The sequence below is a fragment of the Emys orbicularis genome, chromosome 24, assembly GCF_028017835.1.
Source record: "Emys orbicularis isolate rEmyOrb1 chromosome 24, rEmyOrb1.hap1, whole genome shotgun sequence".
Lineage (NCBI taxonomy): Eukaryota > Metazoa > Chordata > Testudines > Emydidae > Emys > Emys orbicularis.
Window position 1 is genome coordinate 11,402,888 of NC_088706.1, and position 27,469 is coordinate 11,430,356.

The 27,469-nt window shown below is 41.1% G+C and overlaps 1 protein-coding gene across 2 annotated transcripts in view; it reads left to right on the top strand.

The window, feature by feature from the left end:
• The window catches only part of PTBP1 (polypyrimidine tract binding protein 1), a 50,440-nt gene that overhangs the window by 13,621 nt on the left and 9,350 nt on the right, over positions 1–27,469 (top strand). The window contains exons 3-10 of one of the 2 annotated variants that reach the window (XM_065422144.1): positions 8,024–8,099; positions 9,356–9,528; positions 11,134–11,280; positions 21,193–21,363; positions 23,370–23,480; positions 23,893–24,067; positions 25,167–25,241; positions 26,959–27,107. In XM_065422144.1, coding sequence (XP_065278216.1) covers positions 8,024–8,099; positions 9,356–9,528; positions 11,134–11,280; positions 21,193–21,363; positions 23,370–23,480; positions 23,893–24,067; positions 25,167–25,241; positions 26,959–27,107 — 1,077 coding nt within the window. The remainder of the gene's footprint in view (positions 1–8,023; positions 8,100–9,355; positions 9,529–11,133; positions 11,281–21,192; positions 21,364–23,369; positions 23,481–23,892; positions 24,068–25,166; positions 25,242–26,958; positions 27,108–27,469) is intronic. The other variant, XM_065422145.1, reaches the window with a different exon arrangement.

The window sequence follows — 27,469 nt, forward strand, 5'->3', positions numbered from 1 at the left end:
AGACAAAATTCCTTTCTGCAAGGAAAATGGCCTGTTGACAATGGCTGTCAGCCACAGTCTCCCCAGGGACCTTATCAATTAGTGTTGAAAGCTGTTTAGCTAGCATAGCTATCCAGTGTGTTACAAAATGTGATAGATGGTGGAGCATGGTGTCGGTCATGGTTTTTGTAACATTGTTTCAGCCTGCGCTATCAGCTCAAACATTTTACATTGGACAGAGGGCACCTGATTTTTTTTTTTTTTAAACTATTTTTGGTTGTAGTACCTTAGTGCACAGGAGCCCTAGTCATGCACCAGAACTCCATTGTGCTAAGTGCTGTACAAACAGAACAAAAGGATGGGCCCTGCCCCAGAGATCTTACAATCTAATTATGATTCATTTTAGTGTATATGTGACATAGGAGGAAGCTGTTGCAGGGCATGGACTTAATTAAATAGTCTGTCTCCCTCGTTCTCACAACAGTAATTCTGGCTCTCGGTACCACAGTTGGATGGCAGTTTCAGTGCAAGCCTTGCAGCAGGTCTGCACTTAAAAAGCTGCAGTGACTGGTGCAGCTGTGCAAAGATGCTACTATGCCAATGGGATAGTGTTTCCCATTGGTGTCGTTAATCCACCTCTGTGCAAGGTGGTAGCTATGTCGATGGGAGAAGCCCTCCCATCCACATAGTGCTGTCTACTCTTCTGGGGAGGGTGGGGGAAGGGAGTTGGTCAGTATGACTGTGCACTCGGGGTGAGGACTTTTCACTCCCCTGAGCGATGTAGTTATGCTGATATAAGCTTATAGTGTAGGCCTGGCCTTGATGTCTCTATCAATTCAGGAGTTTTGGGGTACATTTCATAGAAAGGTAAAGCACTGTGGTGCAGCAGCAAGCCTTCTTACTGTGCTTTTTTAAATTGGTGTCAGTACTGTCTCATTGGCATAAACAATATAGGGGAAAGTCAATAGGAATTAAGCACTTGCCTGCCTTTTTGTGCCTTTGAACATTTCCCCCCAGGATCCTAAAGAGAGGCGGGTTAACAAATGCTGTTCCTTCCATCTTCACATAGTTGATGGAGCAGAGTAAGGCACTTCATATCCAAGGGCTGGGTGTACTGCTGCTTGGCAGTATTTACCACTGTTTGACCCAAAGTTAAATTGATTTTGTATATCTATATTTTATACTGCCAGTAAACCAGCAGAGTAGCCTTTTTCTAATTCTTGTCATAGCTTTAAACGTTACCTCTGCCCCCACTGACAGGCTGTGAAATACAATATTCTGGAAGTACAGGTTTAATTTTGTGTAATAACTTGAAAATGTGGAGGAGTCCCACAATTTCATGTCCTATCTAAATGCTTGCTAAAGCTTTATTACAGTTTTCTCTCATTAGTAGCTTTGATGCAGAACATACTGGTATTCAGGTTTTCAATTAGCTGCCACCATGGAACATCACTAGGTTTAGTCTTTAAATTATTCATGACTAAACAGTCTGTCTAGCTTGGATTGCTTTCTAGCCCTTTGCTCAGACAGAATGCAACTAATTTATTTTTTATGGGTGACTAGTCTTTAAGTAGATGAAGGATTATACAGATCAACTGAAAATTTATGGAGTTCCATAGGTGTGCTTTGAGACACATGACAAGGCCCTACCCTAAGATGTTTGTATTCATACAAGCACTCTGTCTTTGCTCAGAAACTCAAGCTAGCTAATTGGAAGTAAAATTCTAATCAAGACAAGGCAGTTTGTAATTTTCACATGAGTTAGTGGGTTGAATTAGGTTGGGTTTCCCCCATGGTGTTTAACTTGACCCACTAACTTATGTGAAAAATACCAACTGCCTTGTGTGCTAACTCAAGGTAAAAGACACTTTTTTCTTAGTGAAGACAAGGCTTTGCCTTTATTTTACAAGAAGAGGGGAAAATGGGAGCTGGCATTTGAGAATTCAAAACTATAATTTAGAAAACGTGTGCGAATGTTTATATATTTTATCCCACAGCAACTTCCACTTTTGGGAGTATAGACCTTCCTTTCCAAACATTTTGAGGAAGGAATTATTTGAAGTTAATATTGTACAGCTAGCCTACATGGTGTATAGGTGCATTTTATTAGATAAATGCTGCTAGAGCAAAGAACCGGTAGCTATGTGTGTGGTAGACAAAAGTAGGCTGCTGCCATAGAAACACCCACAGTCAGTATTTAACTTGTTAATATTTTATGATGTAGCTAATCATCAGTGATTTTTTTGGACTACAAAGACAAGGTATACAGCTACTGTGGACAAGACTAATCAACATATTTAAATACACTTGCTGTGCTTTGTTTTCTGCAAACAACAAGAAAAGTAATATTTCAATAGCTATAATAGAAAATATGAATTAATAGGAGTTCTTACACTAGCATTAACACCATTCCTCATGGTGTTCGGTTACTCTTCTGAAATACCAGGTGGGTAAGGGAGATGGCTTTCAGAAATTGCACTGCAAGATGAATAACGTAGTGTTACCTGTCATCATAAATGTTAACTTCAGTATCTGAAGAGCTATTTGTGCAGAGGTAGAGTATAGTCCTGGGCCTTTGGGACAATAGTCTGGGAACAAAATTGCAATGTTCTTGTAAAAAGTGATGATGCAGCAATTAGAAGGGGAAGAATGCACTACAGTATAAGATCTACAGGAAGTAGGGCTGTTGATTAATCGCAGTTAACTTACGCGATTAACTGAAAAAAAGTAATCACGATTAATCACACTGTTAAAACAATAGAATACCAATTGAAATTTATTAAATATTTTTGGGTGTTTTTCTACGTTTTCAAATACATAGATTTCAATTACAATACAGGATACAAAGTGTACTGTGCTCATTTATATTACTTTTGATTACAAATATTTGCACTGTAAAAATGATAAAAAATATTTTTCAGTTCACCTCAAGTACTGTAGTGCAATCTCTTTATCATGAAAGTGCATGTTACAAATATATTTTTTTGTTACATAACTGCACTCAAAAACAAAATAAACTAAAACTTTATAGAGCTGCAAGTCCACTCAGTCCTACTGCTTGTTCTGCCAATCGCGAAGAGAAACAAGTTTGTTTACATTTACAGGAGATAATGCTGCCCACTTCTTAATTACAATGTCACCTGAAAGTGAGAACAGGCGTTCCTATGACACTGTTGTAGCTGGCATTGCAAGATATTTACTCGCCAGATGCGCTAAAGATTTATATGCCTCTTCATGCTTTGGCCATCGTTCCAGAGGACATACTTCCATGCTGATGACGCTCGTTTAAAAAACTGTGTTAATGTTATAGCAGTCTCGGATGACCCAGCATATTGTTCGTTTTAAGAACACTCACTGCAGATTTGACAAAACGCAAAGAAAGTACCAATGTGAGATTTCTAAAGATAGCTACAGCACTCAACCCAAGATTTAAGAATCTGAAATGCTTTCAGAAGTCTTAAAAGAGCAACACTTTGATGCGTAAACTAGAGAACCCAAACCACCAAAAAAGAAAATCAACCTTCTGCTGGTGGCATCTGACTCAAATAATGAAAATAAATATGAGTCCGTTCACACTGCTTTGCATCGTTATGGAGCAGAACCCATCATCAGCATGGACGCATGTCCTCTGGAATGGTGGATGAAGCATGCAGGAACATATGAATCTTTAGCACCTCTTAATATCTTGCGATGCGATGCCGGCTACAACAGTGTGATATAAACACCTTTTCTCACTTTCAGGTGATATTGTAAACAAGCAGGCAGCATTACCTTCTGCAAGTGTAAACAAACTTGTTTGTCTGAGCAATTGACTGAACAAGAAGTAGGATTGATTGGGACTTGTGGGCTCTAAAGTTTTACATTGTTTTATTTTTGATTGCAGTTTTTTTGTACATAATTGTACATTTGTAAGTTCAATTTCCATGATAGAGATTGCACTACAGAACTTGTGTAAGGTGAATTGAAAAATACTTTCTTTTGTTTTTTACAGTGCAAACACTTGTAATAAAAATATAAAGTGAGCACTGTACACTTTGTATTCTGTGTTTTAATTGAAATCAATATATTTGAAAATGTAGAAAACATCCAAAAATATTTAAATAAATGGTATTCTATTGTTTAATAACGTGATTAATCATGCAATTTTTTTGTAATCGCTTGACAGCCCTAGCAGGAAGTAAAAGGGGAATCAGTTTACTAAGCTTTTTTAGTTATTTTGTTTTTTAAAACACATGTAGACTTCTGAGTCTTCAGACATCCAGCATTGAGTGATTCTTAATACTGGCTCTTTAAATATAAACTGCATTCCTTGGTTCCAAAACTTAAGAAATGGGTGAACCTTTCCTTGTGTTTTTTGATGGCAGGAGACTTTAAAGAGCACCAAATTGGTTGGCTGGCTTCCTGAAGTTGCTTTTTGTGGAATAATATTACTAGTACAACTTGAAGCTTATATGCATAGCATAGCTTGTGCTAAACTGAAAAAGGCCACTGTTATTCTGAACGAGTGTATACACAAAGTTATACTGGTACAATAATTCTGTAAATTTCCCCATGTAGGCAAGACAGTGTAATTGTAGTTTTCCAGTCTCTTCAATTCTCCCTCTTCATTAGCTCACATTTCCAGCTGGGAAGCTTACAAATAGACTGCTGCTTCTTTTGGTGTAAAACAGTCTTCCCCCTCTACCTTCTGGCTCTTGTCACAGCAGGCATTTAGAATGTCTTGAAGATAAGAGGGGTGTGGATTTGTGAAGTTACACTTTGATTAAAGAAACCCTGAAGTGTGGAAAACTAGTAGCAGTAAGCATTTCATGCTTATATACACTTGACATATTTTTAAGTGTAAGAAGAAAATGGTGTAAATCTTCAAAGTACTACAAAAGCATCCTTCAGGCTGGCAGATTTGGAGGAGCCAAATTCTTTCTGCCATAGTATGAATGTTTGTTTTTCCAGTTGATAGTTTCCTAAACTTACCTCCCACAGAGGGCAAATAAGTGGCTTATTCTTCTAGTGTTTCTATAGATGTATCATGAGGACTTACTGTGTGAGCAGAACCAATCTCTGCATGCGATCAACTTGATACTGGAGACTTCTGATTTCATAAAACCTTGCCTGGTCTTTTAAATAGAAAATTTAGCAATCATGGTGATTTTTTTTTTAAAGATACTTGGGTTAAAAGCTGGGATTTGCAAAAGTGTTTGAGAGGGATTTTCAAAATCTCCAAGGGAGATTTTGAAAATCCCAACCAAAAGTCTTTTTATTTAAAAAAATATATATATATCTTATGAATGCCGTAGTAGATGGACACTTAAACAGTGAAATGTGAACCAAGATTATGCTGCTTTAGCTTGTATTTCACTCTTTGGACAATAAGAGACTAATTAGGTGCACTTGTTAATAACCAGCTGCAATTTGACTCCTAGTTTCTCATGCACTAGCAATGTTGCAGTGTTTAGGTACAGCAGAGGAATGTTCCTGAGAACAGATTTATTGGGATTTTTTAAATGTCATGGAACAGCTTTATCTTAAGTTTTACGAAAGTTTATTTTCAGATTTAAAAAAAAAAAACCCTCAAAATTTAAAATGGTGTAATACTTCAGTTACAATTGCTGTAGTTCAGGGGTTCCCAAACTTTCGCAAGATGGACTGCATCTTAATAGTGAAGTTCTCTTAATGCAGTTTATTGGTAGGAAACAAGGAGAGACAACGTAGTGTGCCTACTCCACTCTCTACAGACCCCAGCAAATGCTTTGCAGATGACCAGTGACCCATAGACCACAAACTAGATCAGGTTCCCAAGTTATCTTGTGGTGTGCACCAAAGTATTGCATTTGGCTTTGGAAAGTAGTTAGCAAGTCGCCCATCAGGATATTCAACACACAAATAGATAAAATTTATTTAGACTATAACTCCAGTTCATTTTGAGCTTCTTGTATGACCTACTTTTTTAAACCTGCACAGATGCAGTGAGCAGAGTGCTTTCATCTTTACACAGATACTGTTACTCCTTCAATTGTCACTAGATAGCTGCCATGTTAACAGAGATTGTTTCCAGTAATTGGAGTGTGAGATGATAAGGGAGTATGGTTTCATCAAGATGTTGGAAAACAGAACAACTTCCCATTTGATTGAGGCAGAGACTATAGAAGTAGATAAACCAAGTTCTCAGTTACCAGGGGAAGTCTTTGTTGTGCAGTAATTTCATGTGTGGATCAAGATAAAAAATAATTGACCTACAGCTAAAAAAATGCCCTTTTTGGTACTACCCAACTTACTTATTCTGAGTTTTCAAATCTTCTGTATAATTTTTTTAGACTTCAGGGTTGAGACTGTTTTGCTGTGTAGCACTAACTTAAATTAAAATTAGGGAGATGGTTAGCTTGTTCTAAAACGACATACACCAATATGAATATAAGCCAGACTGATAGTTAATGAGTTTGAGGTTATATGCAGTTTTGCTTTTTTCTTTATAGTAAAAATAGTATGACCAGCTAATGCTGTTTAAGTAAGATTGGCCTTGATCAATAGAAGTAAACTAGGTAGTTGAATCAGTTGAATACTTACATCAGTCACTGTCAACTGTTTCACAGATCTGTCTGGTTTCTCTGGCGATGTTCTTTTGACTGTCGATTGCAGGGTATTGGGAGATAAAGAAGTACCAGACTGTTCAGTATTGTAATTGCATTAGTGTCAAGGGTCAGAATTGTCATAGTTGTGATCCGTGAAAAATGTGGAATTTTTAACTGTCTCCATTAAATTTACAGTAGCAATCAGAAGTCTGTCTATGTAGTCTCACTGGTAGAAACACAATTTCTGTTAATGAAAGCAACAATAGTTTGTATCCAAACTGATTTTAAAAATCTGCTCTAGAAAGAAATTTGCATGTTGTCCCATATAGAAATGTAACTTTACCATGAGTTACTCAGAGGCTGCAGGTTGTGCTACCTTTATGTTCATTGGATAGTTACTTGCTCAACAAGGAGCCCTGCTGATCGCACGGTACCTTATGCCTTGAGTAGTCCCACTGAAAAGTGATGGTATCACAGTCTGGCCCAGTGCTTTGGTAATAAATATTGTCTGTATTTCGAAGAGTTTAGTCTGTTCAGCATTTTTATTAGACTAAACTTGTACGTTATCCAAGTATTTGATTCTAGTTCTCCAGGCACTTATTTTATATGGAAATTTGGGTGCTCTTTGTTACTCTCCAGACTCTAGGTCCTGAGATACAAATTAAAGGACTTAAAAGTAAGATGGCAGACAAATGGCCGCAATACTTTTTTGCTGAAAGTGTACACTTGGACTTGGCTATCTGGAGATAATTTAATAAAATAAAACATCCCTTAGGCTTATAATAGTTTTTTGCCATTTATTTGGTATTGTCCTATCTGGGGAAAGACTTGTAGCATTGCATTTTCAGTTCCTGATCTGTCTTTGTAACCTGCGTTTTCTCCTTGCCACTGAAAAACATGCATCATACGTCTTGTTTAGCAGCACCTCACATAGTGTGTGACTTAATGTCACGCAATAGCGTTTTTAGATGGCGTGGTTTTAGACCTTATAAGTAAGGGTTTAACTAGTCGTAGTATTTAGAGCTTTTTGACTCGTTCTTTGTAACCTAAGGCAAATATTAGGAAGGGTGGGTTAGTTTAATGTTGCTGCCAGGGTGAATGGAGTATTGTTGTGTTTTTAAACTAAAGAGTGGATGAAAATCTTGTCTGGTATAGGTAATTCTGCCACTAGAGTTTCAGTGCCTGTTATCCTAATAACTCAGGAAGGTATGCAGTCCAGAGGTTTTTGTTCCTGGTGGTCTTCACACTTTACTCCCCCCCACCAAATTTATGTAGCTCTACACATTTGCCTGACTTAAAATTACATACAGGTGAATGAAAGGCCAAGTAGATCTACTGTCAAAGTATTTTCCCTTACACACTTCTGCTTGGTTTCTCTACCATCTTAATTTCTGAATTGTCCTCCTGTTCTCAAAGTACCTGAATAGAATTTAGAAAAATGCTGTCAACTTACCCTTTTCCATCTTTTTCTCTTCCAGCGGGGATCTGACGAGCTTTTCTCTACTTGTGTTACTAACGGACCCTTTATCATGAGCAGCAACTCTGCTTCTGCAGGTAAAATTGCTAGCAAAAAAGTATAGCAGCCCACGATGAGTGTTGAAGGTACAATTAGCAGGGCTACTTTATTCCACTTGCTCTTGGTTTAAAATCTCTGCTTTCATTCTCACTGCTTGTTCTGGTTAGGGTTTGTGTAAGACCATACAAAATATCTGACTAGCTGCTGTCCTACATCCTTAAAAGGCCTAGCAGCTTGAACAAAATTGGTATCACAGGACAACTGCTAAAATGGCCCTTTAAGGGATTAGACCACACAGTTCATACGATAAACCTCTGCCGTTAAGCATAAATTGATCCTTTGGTTGATTTCGGACATATGTAGTCACCATGATGGGTATTATTGAAACAGTCTTACGCAGTATGGAGGTGAGTTCATAATCCTGCTCTAGATAAACTCATTAGTATTTGAGTACAGAATGCTGCATTTCATGGTTTGCTTTATTTGCCTCAAATTCTGCAGCTTTGAGCTAACAATCCTCCAGAGTTATCTTATGTTCTGCTTAACTTCTGGCCTTTCTGCCAAACTATATCATCTAGTGTATGTTAGTATACTGCTAACAATGTATGGCTAGCAATCAGATGATGCAGAATCCAGCTGAGCTAAGATGAAGTCTAGAGTTGCCATATGTTCGCTGTTTGATATTGCCTATTTAAGGCGTGAGCCCCCTGAAAAAGCAGCTTCACCACCAATAATACTAGTCAAAGTGAAAAGGAAAAAGCAGACTGAAAGTGTTTCAAACCTTAGAAAGCAACAGAGGGTCCTGTGGCACCTTTGAGACTAACAGAAGTATTGGGAGCATAAGCTTTCGTGGGTAAGAACCTCACTTCTTGCATCTGAAGAAGTGAGGTTCTTACCCACGAAAGCTTATGCTCCCAATACTTCTGTTAGTCTCAAAGGTGCCACAGGACCCTCTGTTGCTTTTTACAGATTCAGACTAACACGGCTACCCCTCTGATACTTCAAACCTTAGAGTAGAAGTATGGGCTGTGACATAAATGGTAAAATGGCCACTTGAGAGTTAACTTGTGATTCCATTGCTGCTATGTCACTCAGCTCACTTATATAATTTGAAAAAATGAGTAGAACCATGTGTCTTCATATTTGGGTTGCCTTAGAGCCTGGAATTTCTCTTAATTTGGTGAGTTGGAAACTGAATGTGGGAGGCAAAATGCAAGACAAAGTGGTAACCTGATGCCCTGTCTCAGATCAACTGGAACTGTAACAACCAACAATGCTTGTTCGTTCTTTTCAGCTAATGGAAACGACAGCAAAAAATTCAAAGGTGACAGTAGAAGTGCGGGGGTCCCTTCGCGAGTAATCCACGTCCGTAAACTCCCCAGTGACGTCACAGAGGCAGAAGTCATTTCTTTGGGATTACCTTTTGGCAAAGTCACCAATCTTCTAATGCTGAAAGGAAAAAATCAGGTACTGTCCCAGCAATTGAAAGTGGGGATTTTATGGGAGATTTGATTGAAACCATTGTCATGGCATCAGCAAATAAGATGTATGTTGCTAATACAACTGCCAGATAGTAGTTACTAAGTTCCAGATACATTTTTTGTTTCAAGATGATTTTAATTTAAGAGCTATTCAAAAACACCGCCTTTTCTGACTTCAGGGGCTTCAAACACTGCTTGCATGCAGTCACTTCTCTATATTCTAATTGATTGTAAAATACAAAGCAGGAGAGTAGTTTAGACAAGACTGATGTGAGCCAGCTCTTAGTCATGCTGGCCCAGTAGCTTCTTTGGACTTCTAACCTTTGAAGTTAAAGGAGGCCTAAAAATGTAACGAGTAAACCCCAGTTGGACAATGTAGTAGGTTAGCACTAATTCATGGTGACCAGGAAATCCATTGTGGATTATAAATTGGAAAGCAAAGAAGCAAACCGTTTTACAGTTACTGTATCACATGAAATACTTTTATACTTGCAAAAAAAAAAAAATCAGAATAAAGTGTGTTGCTCTTTTGATTTGATATTTCATAGTATATAAATTGCATTTATGCTGTGTATCATAAAAGTAATAACTCACTGCAGCACATTTGCATCTTTGGGTATGTCTATACTTACCTCTGGGTCTGGAGGTAAGCAGTCGATCTTCTGGGATCGATTCGCGATAAATTGATCCCGGAAGTGCTCGCCGTCGACGCCGGTACTCCTGCTCCGTGAGAGGAGTACGCGGAGTCGACGGGGGAGCCTGCCTGCCGTGTGTGGACCCGCGGTAAGTTTTAACTATGATAGTTCGACTTCAGCTATGTGAATAACGTAGATGAAGTTGCGTATCTTAGTTCGAAGTGGGGGGATTAGTGTGGACCAGCCCTTAGTTAGAAGTAGTATGAGATCATAAGAATAAGCAGATTTTAAGATTAGCAGAGAATTAGTGAGGTTCTACGTTACATGTGTTAATACGTAGTTCATGTGGTTTCATGCAACACTTCGTTATTGTTTAGTTTTTTAAATGCTATTTTTAAAAAGTGGGAGATTTTAGCTAGTAAATTTAAAATATACAAGAGTAAGGCCTGATTTATATCTACAAAAGAAAAAAGTGAAAGTAGGCTGAAATCTGGGGTAATGCTTCAGTCTGAGCTAGTGTCACTGTCACACTTTTGGCACTGTCAGAATTGATGATCTCTTCAGTCTGATTACTGAAATTCTTTTGCAAACCGTTTTTTATAACAGATCTGTTGCCAAAAATTGTGATCTGAAGTCCTAAAAATGAGACCCAAGCAAATGAAGCTGGTATTTTTAACTGCATAGTGAAAACTCTCACTTGTTTTCAATATGGTTTGTCTCTTCTAAAAACAAGACTTAGTTGAAAACTTCTTGCAATTCTGTTGTACAAGCAAGTGGCCTTGAAAGCTTGCATGTCAACACACTACTACTGTACATCTTCCTGAATCTCACTTAATATCCTGTACAGAAGACCTTCCATCGGTCACATCATGATACCATCCAACATTCAAATTGCCACCTTAATGTAAGCATCTCTGGTAATAACCGAGACATGTCACATTTGTGATCCTATGCAGGCTTTCATAGAAATGAACACCGAGGAAGCAGCCAACACCATGGTAAGTTACTACACCACAGTCACTCCAGTCCTTCGAAGCCAGCCCATCTACATTCAGTTCTCCAACCACAAGGAACTCAAAACAGACAACTCTCCAAACCAAGCAGTGAGTAGTAATTCTTTTTATTGTCCTTCAATAACAACTGCCTAGCACTTCATTGAGTACCCTTAAACCTCCAATTGCCAGAAGCTGGGTCTGGATGACAGGACGAATCATTCAAAATTGCCTTGATCTTTGAGCAGTGTCCCTATGGGTGCTCCATTTCATGTGCACTTGTGCCCCATGTGCCTTTGATTGGAGATTTTCATTAGTATTGTCTGTCCAGCCTGCGCCGTTGATATCCTCGTCTTGTGCTGAGGGTATATCAGGCTGTGCGAGTGAACTGCCCTCAATTCCTTCTCCACCACCTTGACCTGAGGTGGAGCGTGGCGTGTTTGCCTTGGCTTTTGCAGTGCTTGTTTATCCCAATTTAGCTAGCTAGTTAGTTCTTAGTTTGTAATCATAGCTTGTAGTTTCTTGGGGGGAGGGGAGGAGTTTTTTCTTTTCCTCTGGGGAAATCCTACCAGTGTGGGGCATAACCGGTTTACTGGGATTTAAATGTTACACCTCAGCCTCCCTTTACATATCCCTATCAGTGCCGGACACTTAAAGTGCATTTGCTGCCTGGGAGAGTCACGTGTTCCTCAGAAGTGTAGCTTCTGTTTAGCCCCCTAATGTAGGGTTTGGAAGAACTGAGAAGGGAGGCTGTGACTACTGATGGTGGAGCGTTCCCTTCACCCTGTTCGGAGCCAGGTAACAACGCCCATGTACATCATAAGAACATAAGAAAGGCCGTACTGGGTCAGACCAAAGGTCCATCTAGCCCAGTATCTGTCTACCGACAGTGGCCAATGCCAGGTGCCCAGAGGGAGTGAACCTAACAGGCAATGATCAAGTGATCTCTCTCCTGCCATCCATCTCCATCCTCTGACGAACAGAGGCTAGGGACACCATTCTTACCCATCCTGGCTAATAGCCATTTATGGACTTAGCCACCATGAATTTATCCAGTCCCCTTTTAAACATTGTTATAGTCCTAGCCTTCACAACCTCCTCAGGTAAGGAGTTCCACATCACTCCCTGGGGGCCTCTAGCGCCCCTTCAACTTTGGCACAGCACTCTTCCAGAAAGGGGAGATCCTCAGAGTCCTCTTCTAAACATCCTAAGCAGAGGAGCGCTAATTCCCCTCCCAAAGAACCCTCCTCAGAGATCTCATTCCCTCACCAGGTCAACCGTCTCAGAGACTACATCCTTGAGGCTCAGTACCATGGAGGCAAAAATATCCTCCAGTGCTGGTAAGCAGGAAATCAGGTTTAAGTCCAGGCATGGTTCTCTGAAGGCCCCAGTACTGTCTCCAGGAGATTGACAGACCAAACACAGAGGAACAGTACTGTTGGACTTAACTCCTTTCCCCATACCCCCATGGAGTTCTTCAGTACCATGTAAGCCTCCAGCCACATCAGCATCCTAAGCAATCGGTACTGACTAGCAAGGACGAGCATACCGATCTGTTGGTGCTGCAACAATACTTGGTACCGCAACATCAGTCAGAGCTGCAAGATTTTTAGATACACAAAGGACTTATCGGTGACTGCTGAACCAGTCTCCTCATTGCTGGTGGTTACAGAGTGCCTTTTGGTACTGAGTCACTCAGTCTTCAGAGCTCTATACATTTCCAGTACCATCACCCCCTTTTCAGTTGAATATCTACCAATAAAAGAAGAGGATGATTATTTCCCTTCAGCATCGATTGCTGTTCAGGGTTCCCTTATGTTACCCATATATGGACCTCCTTTCTCAGAGTGGTAGGAGCAGTACTCAAGGACCTCAACTCCTGGTGGGAGCAACCCTGGGTGTCACCCCTTCCCCCATATGGTCCTCAATGGTGATATTGGAATCCTTGAGTGCTTTATCACAGTTTTCCAGGCCCCCAACCCTCTCCCATCGGAATGAAAGGGAGACTCAAGCGTCTCTTCTCCAGCAAGAGGAAGAAACATTTGAATCCCAAGAAACTAGGTCAGACGAAGCCAATCCTTATACCATTTTGTACCATCTTCACCAGAGGAATCTGTAATGCCTCCTCCATCTATGGTGGATGGCTTTTGGCAGTTCCAGGAACTTGTTAGGCGAGTGACAGAATCCTTAGATACCTTGTTGAGGAGGTCAGAGAATCCAAACACAAGCTGCTGGATATTCTGCACTTCGCAACACATCCAGAATTGCCCTTCCTCTCAACAAGGCTCTTCTGGAACCTTCTAAAACCATTTGACAAACCCCAGCTACAGTAATGCCCACATGTCAGAGGACTCGGAGGTCTTATTCTCCCACCCTCCACCTAACGCTTGGTGATTGATGCAGTTAATGAACGGGGCAAGCAACATAAGTCCTCCCCATAGGACAGAGACCAGAAGTGCCTGGCCCGGCTGGGCAGAGAATCCTATTCATCAGCAACCCTACATATTGCAAATTACTGGGTACTGAAGGCAAAATATGAATACATCGATAAACTACAAAATTTGGATAATTTAACACCTTCCTCCTAACCAAAGGGAACAGTTGCAGGCCACTATTGCTGACAGACAATTACTGGCCAGGACATCTCTTCCAGCAGCTCTGGGTGCTGCAGATACTGTAGCCCCCTTGAGCTCTACGGCAGTGGTGATGCGCAAGGCTTCATGCTTACAGCTTCCCCAGAGAAGACTAGAATATGGTGGTGGAGCTTCCATTTGATGGACTGAAGCTGTTGGTGGAAAATACCGATGAGTTTTTTGCATACCCTTACGGATTCCAGGGCCACATTACACTTGTTAGGTATCTACACTCCTACAAGCAAAAGGAAGTTTAGATCACAAATGGCTCAAAGGTGATGCAGTTCTTCCGGTTTCAGAGGCTGAGGGAACCTCTTGAAAGACACAGGTTCCAGAGAAAAAGATCTAACCTATCTGATGCATCTGCGCATCCACCTGGTTGAGGGTTCAAACCTCAGACTTCCATTAGCTTGTCAACTTCAGTGTTTTCCCCATTTCCCCCCTTTGGAGACACTCTTCCATTTCCAACAAGCCTAGGAGTGTATCATCTTGGACAAATGGATGTTGGATGTAATATCGGGCAGCACCACCCATTTTACCTCCCTCCCGCCCCCTCATTCCCCTCTTCTGTCCTTCATGGATCCCTCTCACAAGTCCCTATTAGGACAGGAAATAAACTCTCTTCTTTGTTTAGGAACGATAGTCTGGGCCTTGTTCAGCATAGGGGGAGAGGCTTCTATTAATGGTATTTCCTTGAACCAAAGAAAAACAGAGGGTGGAGACCCATCTTAAATCTAAGGCTCATAAACAAATTTGTGAAACCTAAAAAGTTCAGGATGGTGATGTGGGGAGCTATAATTCCTTCTTTAACTTCCGGGGTTTGGTTTTCAGCCATTGACCTTCAAGATGCACAGTTCCATATAGTGATGTACCTGTCTCTCAGAAGGTTCCTGCATCTTGTCGTAGGCCAGGTTCATATTCGGTATCGGGTGCTCCCGCTCGATCTCTCCTTAGCTCTGTTGGTGTTTCAAAAGGTTCTCTTCGTGGTGGCTGCCTACCTGCATCAGGTGGTCATAGTATTTGTGCCTTGACAACTGGCTGAACAAGGGGTTGGACATACCAAGAGGAGTCATCTGCCACAGCAAAAACGCTTTTCTTGTTCTTAGACTTGGGTCTTCAGTTGAATGTGGAAAAATCTACACTGATACCCATTCAGAACATACAATTTATAGGGACATTCGTGGCTTCTTTAGCAGACAGGGCCTTCCTTCCCATGGACAGGCTTGTGACATTATCAGACCTTGTCAGAATTATTCAAGGGAGCCCCCAGACTTCAGTCATAAACAGTCTTCAACTCTTCAGTCATGTGGTAGTTTATACCATTGAGACAGAACATCCGAGGGTATACCTTTACTGTTTCCAGGGGTGGCTTGGATCAATTTACTCGCCAGACAAACACAGCCTAGAGAAACAGGTGTCAGTTTCCCAGCTGGTGAAGCGTTCCCTAGACTGGTGGAAGGTTCTTTGCAGTGTAGGGGCAGAGGTTCCTTTTCTTAAACTAGCCTTCCTAGTGGCTATTACCTTCACCCCGTTGATTCAGAAAGACTGGGGCCTTTATGGCAGACCCTCCTTTCACAATTTTCTACATGGCTAGTGTCCTTATCTGCATCCCCGGGGCCTTCCTAAAGTGTCTTCTGAGTTTCGTCTGAATCAGATCATTTACCTACCAATTTTCTTTCCAAAAACCTCACAAATCCAACATGGAAACAGTGCTCCATACTCTAGATATCAGAAGGCTATTATCTTTCTATCTATATAGGACTAAACCATTTAGTAAATCCCTTAGGCTGTTCGTTTTGTTTGCAGACAGATCAAAAGGCTCTGCTGTTTCTAACCAGAGGCTATCAAAATGGATTTCAGGGCTGCTTATATAGAGAGTGTTGCTAGCATTCCATCTTCTGGAATCTTGTCTGCTCACTCCACAAAATCCCAATCTGCAGAGCTGCTACATGATCTTTGGTACATACCTTCTCCAGACACTCTGTGTTAATCGATGCCTCCAGATCTGAGACAGAAGTTGAGTGTGGTTCTTTCCTCTGTAATGGACTTGACTCCAAAGCACCCTCTTCCTGATTGGATACTGCTCGGGAGTCACCTCAAATGGAGCACCCATATTGACACTACTCGAAAGAAAGAAAGGTTACTCACCCTTTGCAGTAACCATAGTTCTTTGAGATGTGTCCCTGTGGGTGCTCCACTACTTGCCCTCCTTCCCCTTTGTTCGGAGTTTGCTTCTGAGCCTTGGCATGGGAGAAGGAACCCGGGGGTGGTTCGCCTGCACAGCCTGATACAGCCTTGATGTGGGGCACAGGAATATCACTGGCTCATCCATGGGCTGAACAGACACTTAATGAAAATCTCCAGTCACAGGTGCATATGCGCATCTGAAATGGAGCACCCATAGGTGGACACATCTTGAACTACAGTTACTGCACTGGGTGGGTAACCTCTTTATGTTCATTCCCTCTAAAGCAGTGGTCACCAACCGGTCGATCATGATCGACTGGTCAATCCTAGAGACTCTCCCAGTTGATCGCGATCTCTGGTGGTGTAGTGGAGCTGCTGCTAAGGCAGGTTCCCTGCCTGCCACGGCCCCACACCACTCCCAGAAGTGGCCAGTGTGGCCCCCATATTGGGGGGGGGAGGGGCAGGTGTCTCAGTGCGCTGCTCCTGCCTGCAAGTACCGACCCCGCGGCTCCTATTGGCCGGGAACAGGGAACTGTGGCCAGTAGGAGCTGCGGGGGCAGTGCGCAGAGCCACGTGCCCCCCCCCCCCCCCCAGGAGCCACAGGGGCGCGTTGGCCCCTTCTGGGAGCGGCATGGGGCCGGGGCAGGCAGGAAGCCTGCCCACGGTAAGTGCCACCTGGTGGGAGGCCGCACCCCTGCCCGGAGCCAGCACTCCGAATCCCCTCCTGCACCCCAAGCCCCAGACCTGAGCCTCCTCCCAGAGACAGCATCCCAAACCCCCTCCTGCACCCCAAGCCCCACCCCAGCGCCAGCATCCTGCACCCAAAGTTCCTGCCAGAGTTTGCACCCCTCACCCCCTCCTGTACCCCAACACCCTGGCTAAGGCTCAGCCTGGAGCCCCCTCCCACACTGCGAACTCCTCGGCCCCAGCCCAGAGCCCACACTCCCTTCCCGGCTCCAGCCTAGTGAAAGTGAGTGAGGGTGGGGGAGAGCAAGCGATGGAGAGAGGGGAGGATGGAGTGAGTGGGGCTTTGGGGAAGGGGCGGAGGAGGTCATGGGTTGCCCTTAAATTCAAAAAGTGATCTTGGGGGCGTAAAAAGGTTGGAGATCACTGCTCTAAATCATCGGGCATTGGCCACTGTCAGAGACAGGGTAAAAAGCTGGATGGACCATTGGTGTGACCCACTGTGGCCATTCTTAACTATCCGTTTGGTTTCATTGTTGGTCCTGATGCTCCACTAATGGTGTGGCTCAATGATCTGAAAGGGCTACATGTATTAATTTTATACTATGTATTATTTAAGCACCATTATATGGGATAGGGATTGAAAATGATGCTGGTTTGAGGCTCAAACTGGATAAATTCAGTCCTGGATTAATGCTAAAGCACTGCTAGTCCTTATCTACTAACATGCTATCCCACCTTTATATCCTACTGTGAACAAGACCCTAGACTGAGGCTGACATGACAGCCTCCAAGGCATGATAACTTGACTGAACAGGAGAGGTCTCCAGTAGTCTTACATAATCACTTCTAGTCCTGGTAGATTGCAAAAAATTGGACCTTAGAATCACATGTTTTTGATTGCCCTCTTGCTTTTTCCTCCACTTTCTGATAATTTTCTGTTGCTAACTTAAACCGGTAGCACTAGAAATTAATAACTTTTGCAATCTAGAAAGCTTGGGGGTGCAGCTCTCAGGTAGCTAATGCTGTTTACTATTCATTTCTGCATTCTATGGGAGATGAACTGCTAAAATTATCAGTTGAAATGATAGGGGGTGAAGAACATGGTAGCATTTTCTGAAATGCTTCCAATTCCACACTCAGGGCCAGTTAGACAAGCAGAACTGCAGGGCCTCAATGCATAGATGAGATGATGTTCAAAGGAGAGATTTAGGTTTATTAGCAACTGGGGAACTTTTGGGAAAGGAGGAACCTTTACAGGAAGGCTAAACCAAAACGGAACCAGATTGTTCTAATTTTATATGCCGCCAATCATAGAGGAGACTTTAAACTAAGGGCTGGGGGAAACAGACAGATGTGGAGGTGCACACAGTTCAGATATCCCTTAGGTGAGGATTTATTAAAGGAGACTATCTGTATCCTAGTAAATATATCACATAAAGACAGATACCTAAATATTGACAAATTTAAGTGCTTGCATACAAATGCCAGATGTCTAAATACTAAGATGGGTAAACTTGAGTGCCTGATATTAAATGAGGATATTGATATAATAGGCATCACAAAAAACTCGGAACAATGATAATCAACAGGACATGGTAATACCAGGGTACAAAATATATAGGAATGACAGAGTAGGTCATGCTGGTGAGGGCGTGGCACTGTATGTGAAAGAAAGCATAGTCAAATATAGTAAAAAACTTAAATGAATCAAACTGTACCATAGAGACTCTCTCTGGATAGAAATTCTATGCTTGATTAATTTAAGAGTATAGCAATAGGAGTAGACGACCAACCATCTGACCAGGATGATGATAATGATTGTGAAATGCTCAGGGGTATTAAAGAGGCTACAAAAACAGAAAAACCAATAATAGGGGGTGATTTCAACTATCCCCACATTGACTGGGTACATGTCACCTCAGGATGGGATGCAGAGACACAATTTCTAGACCACATTAATGTCATCTACTTGGAGCAGCTAATCCTGACCCACAAGGGGGGAGGTAATTCTTGGTTTAGTCCTAAGTGGCACACAGGATCTGGTCCAAGATATGAATATAGCTGAACCGCTCGGTAAGTGCAACCATAATATAATTAAATTTAAACTTCCTGGTAGAGAGGAAAATATAAAAGAAGCTTTTAACTTCAAAAAAGGGGAACCGCACAAAAATTAGGAAGTTAGTTAAAAGGAAAAGTCATGAATGAAATGCCTGCAAGCTGCATGGAAACTATTTAAGCACCATAATAGAAGCTTAAACTAAATGTATATTCTTTCCCCCCCCCCCCCCCCCAAAATAAAAAAAAAAGCAAGAGGACCAAACAAATGCCACCATCTAAAAGAGGAGGTTAGAGACCGGCTTCCTTTAAAAAATTGGAAGTCAGATCCTACTGAGGAGTATAGAAAGGAACATAAACTCCGGCAAATCAAGTGTAAACATATAATTAGGTAGGCCAAAAAAGAATTTGAAGAGCATTTAGCAAAAGACACACAAACTAACAGGAAAAATTTTTAAGAACATCAGAAGCAGGAAGCCTGCCAAACAATCAGTGGGACCACTGAGTGATTGAGGTGCTAAAGGAGCACTCAAGGAAGACAAGGCTCTTGAGGAGAAGCCAGATGAATTCTTTGCATTGATCTTCACTGCAGAGAATGTGACTGGTAACAGAATGGCAGGTGAAATTCAGCATTGATAAATGCAGAGTAATGCACATTGGAAAACATAATCCCAGTTATACATACCGTACTAAAGGATGGGGACTAAGTTAGCTGTTATCACTCAAGAAAGATCTTGGAGTCATTGTGGATAGTTCTTTAAATCCATCTGCTCAGGCTGCAGCTGCTGTCAAAATAATGAACAACGTTAAGGACTGTTAGGAAAGGGATAGACGAGGCAATAAGTATCATCATGTCACTATATAAATCCATGGTATGTCCGCACCCTGAATACTGCATGCAGTTCTAGTTGCACATCTAAAAAAAAATAGATATATTAGAATTGGAAAAAGCACAGAGAAGCGCAACAAAAATGATTAAGGGTGAGGAACAACTTCCATTTGAGGAGAGATTAAAAAGAGTAGGATTGTTCAGCATGGAAAAGACATTACCAGTGGAGATATGATAGAGGTCTATAAAATCATGACTGGTATGGAGAAAGTAAATAAGGAAGTGCTGTTTACCCCTTCACATAATGCAAGAACCAGAGGTCACCCAATGACATTAATAGACAGCAGGTTTAAAACAAACATAAGGAAATATTCCTTTGCACAATGTGAATCTCGTTGCCAGGGGATGTTGTGAAGGCCAAAATTATCACTTAGTTCAAAAAAGAATTAGATAAGTTCCTGGAGGATAAGTCCATCAATGGTTATTAGCCAAGATGGTCAGAGATGTAATCCCTTTTCTAGGTGTCCCTAAATCTCTGGCTGCCAGAAGCTGGGACTGGACGACAGGGGATGATGGATCATTTTGAAATTGTCCTGGTCATTCCCTCTGAAGCATCTGGCATGGACTGCTGTCAGAAGCCAGGATATAGGGTTAGATGCACCATTGGTCTGACTCAGAACAGGAACCTCACAAAGGGAGACTTTCTCCATTTTATGAAAGTATTTTTTTCAAGTTTCTTTTAACTTCACTGTCCTCAAAACATCAAGGATTTGTAAACTTGTTTGAACTTCCTAAATAGTTTAAAAAAAGGTTGCTCATTACTCATTGTTTTGTCAGTTTCTATAGCTTGTCAAAAGCTCAGCTCTGACTTGCCAGTTGTAGTATTACTTTACAGCAGAAGACACGTGCAAACACCATAACTAAAGAACCTTAATTCTAGTTTAATTCTCAGTCCTGGGGATGAGGGAGTATTCTTTGCACATTTAGAAGGGTGAAGCCCCAGTGTGTCGTGGTGTTACTTTTAGGATAGTTCTGTCTCCATGCCTTTTCTGTTTCCTCACTCCTGTTCCATGTGTTTCTAGCATGTCCCTAATAGTTATAAAACGAAATGTGTAATGTTACTAGTGCTGCTTGTTTGGCGTGGTTCCAAGTAATTATACTAGTAATCCAGACTCTTCATCTAGGGTGTGGGCGTGCCCAGCCTGAAGTTCTTTATTATGGAATAACACAGACCTTGCATCAACAAATGTTGAACAAGATCACTCGGTTTAGGCTTTTGGGAGGGTGGGTGGAGGGGAAGCAATCACTAGTAACGGGATCATAGCAAGTATGAACTCTAGCTGTCTTTTCCTATAAGCAATTCATGCGTGTGAACTTCTAGTTCGCATTTTCATGTTGCAATGCTCTTGTTGGCTCTGAAGTGGGCAACCACTGCCAGAAACTTTGAAATGTACTGTTACATGAACAGGCTCTTAGTTGTAAGTTTCCTTATACAAACTCCTAGTCTCCAATTGTGGTGGTCAGTGTTGTGTTCTATGGTAGTTTCCAAGTGGGAAACTTGCAACAAAAAAATTAAACTTGAGTACTTCTACCTGCAGTATTATTAACCTGACAGGATGTTTCTTTCCACAGCGGGCCCAGGCAGCTCTGCAAGCAGTGAACTCTGTTCAGTCTGGAAACCTGGCACTGTCAGCCTCTGCTGCTGCAGTGGATGCAGGAATGGCAATGGCTGGTCAGAGCCCTGTCTTGAGGATCATTGTGGAAAATCTCTTCTATCCTGTCACTCTGGATGTCCTGCATCAGGTGAGATCATGCTCAAATTGCCTCTTGCAGATCAATATGGAAGAAATGGCAACAGCTGTTTGTATGGAGCAGTGTTGCTTTATCCAAAACCTCCTTCATGTGATCATCCCTTCAGTTTTTTCTCCTTTGTCTTAGGTTAAGTCCTTGCATCCGGGAATGTTTACAGCTGTAAAGCACCATGTACATTTACAGTGATACATAAATGTGTGTTAGCAATGTAAAACACACAAGCATCTCAGAGAATCCAGATAAACTGTTGGCTGGCACATCAAAGTTTTCACATTGCCAGCTGTTTTTAAAGCTGAATAGTCAATGACGAAGTATTTGACAAATATTAAATATAGAGGCATTTCCGTTAATAGCACTTCCTGTAGTATCCTCTCATTTTTAATTGCCAAGTCACATTCACAGTATTGGATTGCATTGTATTACTTTGCTAGTGTTCACTCCCCACCTGAAATCTAGTCCTGTGAAGTCTATTGGGGTGATAGGCGTTCAAGACTTGTGGCCCAATAAACACAAGAGCATCCTTCATGCAGTGAAGCAAAAAATTCTGTCTAGGAAAACTTCGAAGTGTAGGCAGCGGTAAGGCAGACTACACTGGGCAAAACTGTCTCAATGAGACTACTGGTAAAGTTAGGGAGTTTGTGTCAGTGAAATAGTGTCATGGCTTAAACCAGGAAACTTTAGTTGATGGGCATTACATATAATGCTACTAAAATGTGCCACATTTAAATTCTTATAGATGCTGTCAACCATAACAAAGAAATTAGCCTGGTTTAGTTGCACAAGAGTAAAAATTTGTTTCTATTTTAAACATATGCTTTTGTTGCACTTGTGCTACACTAGTTTTTTTTAATTGCAAAGGGCACTGGGGACAATAATTTTGCTCTGTTCAGTGTCTTTTCAGTTTAAAATGCAAAGCTTGATTTTTGTATGTGAAGCATCCTCTTCCTTCAAACCCTCATTTAAAAATACACTAAGTGCAAATACTACAACACATGCTTTAACAGCACAAGTTATCCAGCTAGAAGTTGAGTTTAAAGTAATTTTGAGAAGAGCTACAAAGAGTCCTGTGGTACCTTATAGACTAACAGATGTATTGGAGCATAAGCTTTCGTGGGTGAATACCCACTTCGTCAGACGCATGTAATGGAAAATTCCAGAGGCAGGTATAGATATGCAGGCAAGAATCAGTCTGGAGATAACGAGGTTAGTTCAATCAGGGAGGGTGAGGCCCTCTTCTAGCAGTTGAGGTGTGAACACCAAGGGAGGAGAAACTGCTTTTGTAGTTGGCTAGCCATTCGAGAAGAGCCACACTTCAAAATAATAGCTGGTCGTGATTCAGAAACAAAGGGAAAGGGCCTAATTGTATCTTTTAAAAGGTAGCTAGTTATGCATGCATAATATTTTTCTCATGTTGGTAAGCATGCGTGCAGTGGCACGTACAAAACTGTCATAGATGTTTCTATTCATTGGAGGAAGCATTCAGGTCTCTTTTGTGAAGAATCCATATTAAACTGTTTGTTTACCATACATAGTATTAGTCACCTTGACTGCAAGACAAAGATGCAAATTAAAGTTACCAGTTTTTAACCTAACAAAACAGGAAAGTGCCTTTGCTTAAACATCTTTAACTCCAGTGGAAGTAAATAACTCTTCAGGGAAACTACTAAAGTATTTCTCTTAGCAGGGTTTCAGCATTATCGTAAAGTTTTTTACACAGGAAAGCTAAAATCATGCATAATACAGCTTTGGAAATTCAAATTCAGTAAGCCTTTGCAGAGATCCACAAGCCATTCATTAAACAGAATCAGAACATAGGGTGTTAAAACATATTTCTCAACTATTTCCTACGTTACTTTTCCATTCTGATCTTAATAAAAATTAGATTAAAAGATGAAAGTGGCTTTATTTGCAGTTTCTTATTGTGAAAAGCAGAGATACAAAGAGAAAACAACTATTAGAAACGTGAGATGACATGGTATACAAACTTTATCTTGCAGATTTTTTCCAAGTTTGGCACAGTGCTGAAAATAATTACATTCACCAAGAACAACCAGTTCCAGGCCCTGTTACAATATGCTGACCCTATGAGTGCTCAGCATGCCAAACTGGTGAGTACACTGGCAGCTCCACACACCTAAACTCGTTAAGGGATGACTTGTAAAAGAGAGGGTTTCAACAGATCTAGGAACAGCTGTGTCTTGCTTCTGTCACATGGAAATGTTTATAATAGTACAGGGTCAAATTCTGCTCTGTTACACATGTGCAACTGTTTCACTGAGGTTTTCTGTGTGTAATTGGGAGAGACTCACCAATAAAAGTGCATTGAAAGTGAAATTTTAACACAAAGTCAGTGTCAGGATCTTGTTAAATAATTTTATAGCATGTTATCTAAGTAAGCTGTTTGCGCTTATTCTTACAGCTTTAAGATGTCTGAATAACTATCCAAGTTAATCAGATTTGTTCTTTAGCATAAAGGTACCTTTGACAAAGGTAAAAGAGCTCTGGTTTGTTTTTCTGCAGTCTTTAGATGGGCAGAATATCTACAATGCCTGTTGCACGTTGCGCATCGACTTCTCCAAACTCACAAGCCTCAATGTTAAATACAACAATGATAAGAGCAGAGATTACACACGACCAGATTTACCTTCTGGGGATAGCCAGCCCTCTCTTGATCAAACCATGGCAGCTGCTTTTGGTAAGAAAGCCCCTCTAAGAATATATTGACTTCTTCCTAAAAGTCTGTGTATTGTGGGCTTCAACATTCAGAACTTGAGTCAAGTAGTGAAGGTATCTGAGTGTTGACACCTCACAAATCATAATTGCTCATTGCACTGTTGATTCAAACCACTTTCTGTACAGAATGAGATGTTTTGTTCTTCCCTGAACAATACTAAGTATCAATCTTTAGTGGAGTACATCTGGTTCCTCCTTTTCATTTCATAATGACCCCCTCTATAGTGAAATTAACTGTTGGCTCTGAAACTGCATTTCACAATGCGGAATGTTGGCATTAACCCATGAATGCATTTTTAGCAACAGCTCCTTACCTCCATTCAGAAGAGTTTCAAATACTGTCTATGGGGGTGAGTCTTTTTTTCCTGCCAGTTTGATTTGTGCGGTAACCAAGACTTCTTGTATCCAAAGTTGGATTTACTGCTTAACCAACAGATTATTCTGCATTGGATCAGTCAATTTAATCTCCATTTAGTCTCTTTGGTGGCATATAAGTCTTAAGCTAATAACATGGAACACTAATATGGTTGTACTAAAAAAAAAAAAAGACCATGCATCTCTGATAAGCCATCTCGCTTCTCTTTACCAAGAATCCTTGCAGATGCTTGTCCATTTGCTGTGCTATTAGTGCCACCTGCTGTTCTGTCAATGATTTGGAGTGGCTGGTGTTACTAGTTATATCCCTGGCTCTTTGAGAGTGGTGTTATACTGAAACTGACATGACATAGGAAAAAGTAGCAGACCTTTTCAAAAGTGCAAAGTAGATAGAGAGAACCGTTTTTAATTGCTGCTTCAAAGCAGGAAAGTGTCTTCAAAGCTAAACTTGGAATAGGAAACTGGTTCTTGGCATTCAGTGGTGACACTCTCTCAAAAGAAACGTTTAGTAGCTTTATTGGATTGTAGAGACAGTTCTAATTTTGTGATGTGTCTAGGAGCTTAGTCTGTCCTCCGTTACATACATTTCAAGACATGTGACGAGACAAACTGGCTGTCTGAAGTGGGGTTGTCTTGTCTATTGGAATTAGATTCATAGACTTACTGTCTTACTCTTTCTTTCACAGGAGCTCCAGGAATAATTTCTGCCTCTCCATATGCAGGAGCTGGCTTCCCTCCTGCCTTTGCAATTCCTCAAGCAGGTACTGTATTTCAAACATTAAACTTGAATTCCTTAGGTTGCCTTGCAATTGCTGGCCATCGCTAGAGCAGTGCCTTTTTAAACGTTTTGTCACTGAACAGCCACTTCGACCCAAGTTGTCTCAAGATCATTAGGTTAGAAAAATAAATATTAATTCCCTCTGAACTGTTAAGTCTGTGTGCTGATTACAGGGTATAGAATGAGATGATCCTGTAATAAGTAGACAAAATGGGGAAATGGAAGATACTGAAGTCCTTGAAGCCATCTACATGGACACGTGTGGCTGTAGTGAATGAAGTAATCAACGTAGTGGGAGGGGAAAGAAGGCAAGACACAAATAGTAGTCATGAGTAGTATTTTGAAAGTAAAGATAATTACATCTGTTTCTGAACTCTCTACCAAGCGTAGCAAATTTGGTATGTTAGTGGCACTAGAATTTTAACTTTCTAGCACTTACATGGAAGCTTCTTCTGAAACTGGAAACCACTTTCCATTCTGTTTTAATACTTTTAATTGAATAAAGTTAATATTTAAACTTAAGTGTGGTAAATAGACAGCCCTATGAACTTCAGGGCTCATTGCCGATATCAAAATGATGCATATATGACTGAAGTGCCAATTTTAATAAATGTCATTCTCAAACCCTTCTCAGTTTTTGGATAGTAAATACTTGTATTGAACTTCAACTAGTAGGCTAAGCACTAGGTTGGCTCCTTTTTACTATAGTAAACTATGGAATGAGTTACCAATAAACTGTAGAAACAGCATAGCTAAATGGAATTTGAGATGTCTATGTAAAAATTTAGTCATGAACCAGGTGGTCTGTCGGGCCATCAATTCCTCTTTAATGTGTCATCCCTCTAAGGAGGTTGTACATATGCCCCATAGATGTTTTTAATCATTTATGAAAGAAATCAACCAGTAGCTCTACCAGTACTTAAAGATGGAAAGCTCTAAATTGAAAGGAGTCTGTGCTGTAAAAAAACAAACAAACCTCGACAGTCTCAGAGCCTGGGTCAGCTGTCCCTGGCTCCAAAATCTGGCGAGGGGGGTGCGTCTCAGAGCTCAGGCTCCAGCCTGAGGGAGAACATCTCTATTTTTAGCCTTGTAGCACAAGCCGAAGTCAGTCGACCCAGGCACTGAGACTTGCTCCTACACAGGTGGTTGTTTTTTTTCAGTATAGATATACCTTTAAAAACTTTGTGATGTATGTTTGATATTGTGAGCATCGCGTACCTACAATGAGCACCATAGAAATGCCTGTACATAAAATTAATCCTTTCTCAGATTGAGTAATGAATAACTGGTAGGAGTGTATAATATTTGTTTTCATTGCATGCATGGTAACTGAATGAAGCACTTGTAGCATGCATTGGTTGGAATAGTGTTACAAATGCACTGCTTGTAGTACCCTTCCTGCACCCACAGAATTGAGGCTTTGCACTCATACAATTCTGCAGCCTGTGGAACATGTAAAATATTAAAACCAGCCAGATCACATCCAGAGGCATCTGTCATGCAGCCGGCACCACAAGAGAGCGAAATACACTGTTAGAGGAGCCGATCAGTAGTATCAGAATTGGAGGCACTTGTCATTATTAAAGTAAATGCTTTTGGACTGTGATTGGTGGGGTTTGAAGCGCTCCCTTCTAGTGCAGCAGGCACATTGGAGTACATGCTGTTAATTTCTTTACTGGCTAATATTCTTTAATTTCCAGGCTTGTCAGTTCCAAATGTTCATGGAGCACTTGCTCCTTTGGCTATCCCATCAGCAGCAGCTGCAGCGGCTGCAGCAGGACGGATGGGCATTCCCGGCCTCACTGGGGCAGGGAACTCCGTTCTGCTGGTTAGCAATCTGAACCCTGAGGTTAGTGGAGTTGTAATTTCACTTTTTTTTCTCCTTCCAGTTACCTCTGCTTTCACTTTCTGAACACTAAGATTGTGGTGGAACTTACTGAAAGTGAAATCTTACTGTGTCCTAAAGGAAACGGCAAAACTAGAAAAGCAGATGAAGTGTGCTCTGCCAGTCTTAAATCTCAAAGCAGATCAATACTCTAGCCACTAAAGGGAAATGGGAAGGTCTATCTTTTAAATTGAAATCTTCGCTCTTCCTTGGTTGATAGCCAAGGGTGTTGCCTCTCTGCTCTGGTCCCATAAAGCTACAGAGTGTGTCCCTCCCTTGTTGTTGTTTTGTTGTTGTTTTTTTACAATCTCCCACCCACTCCCATG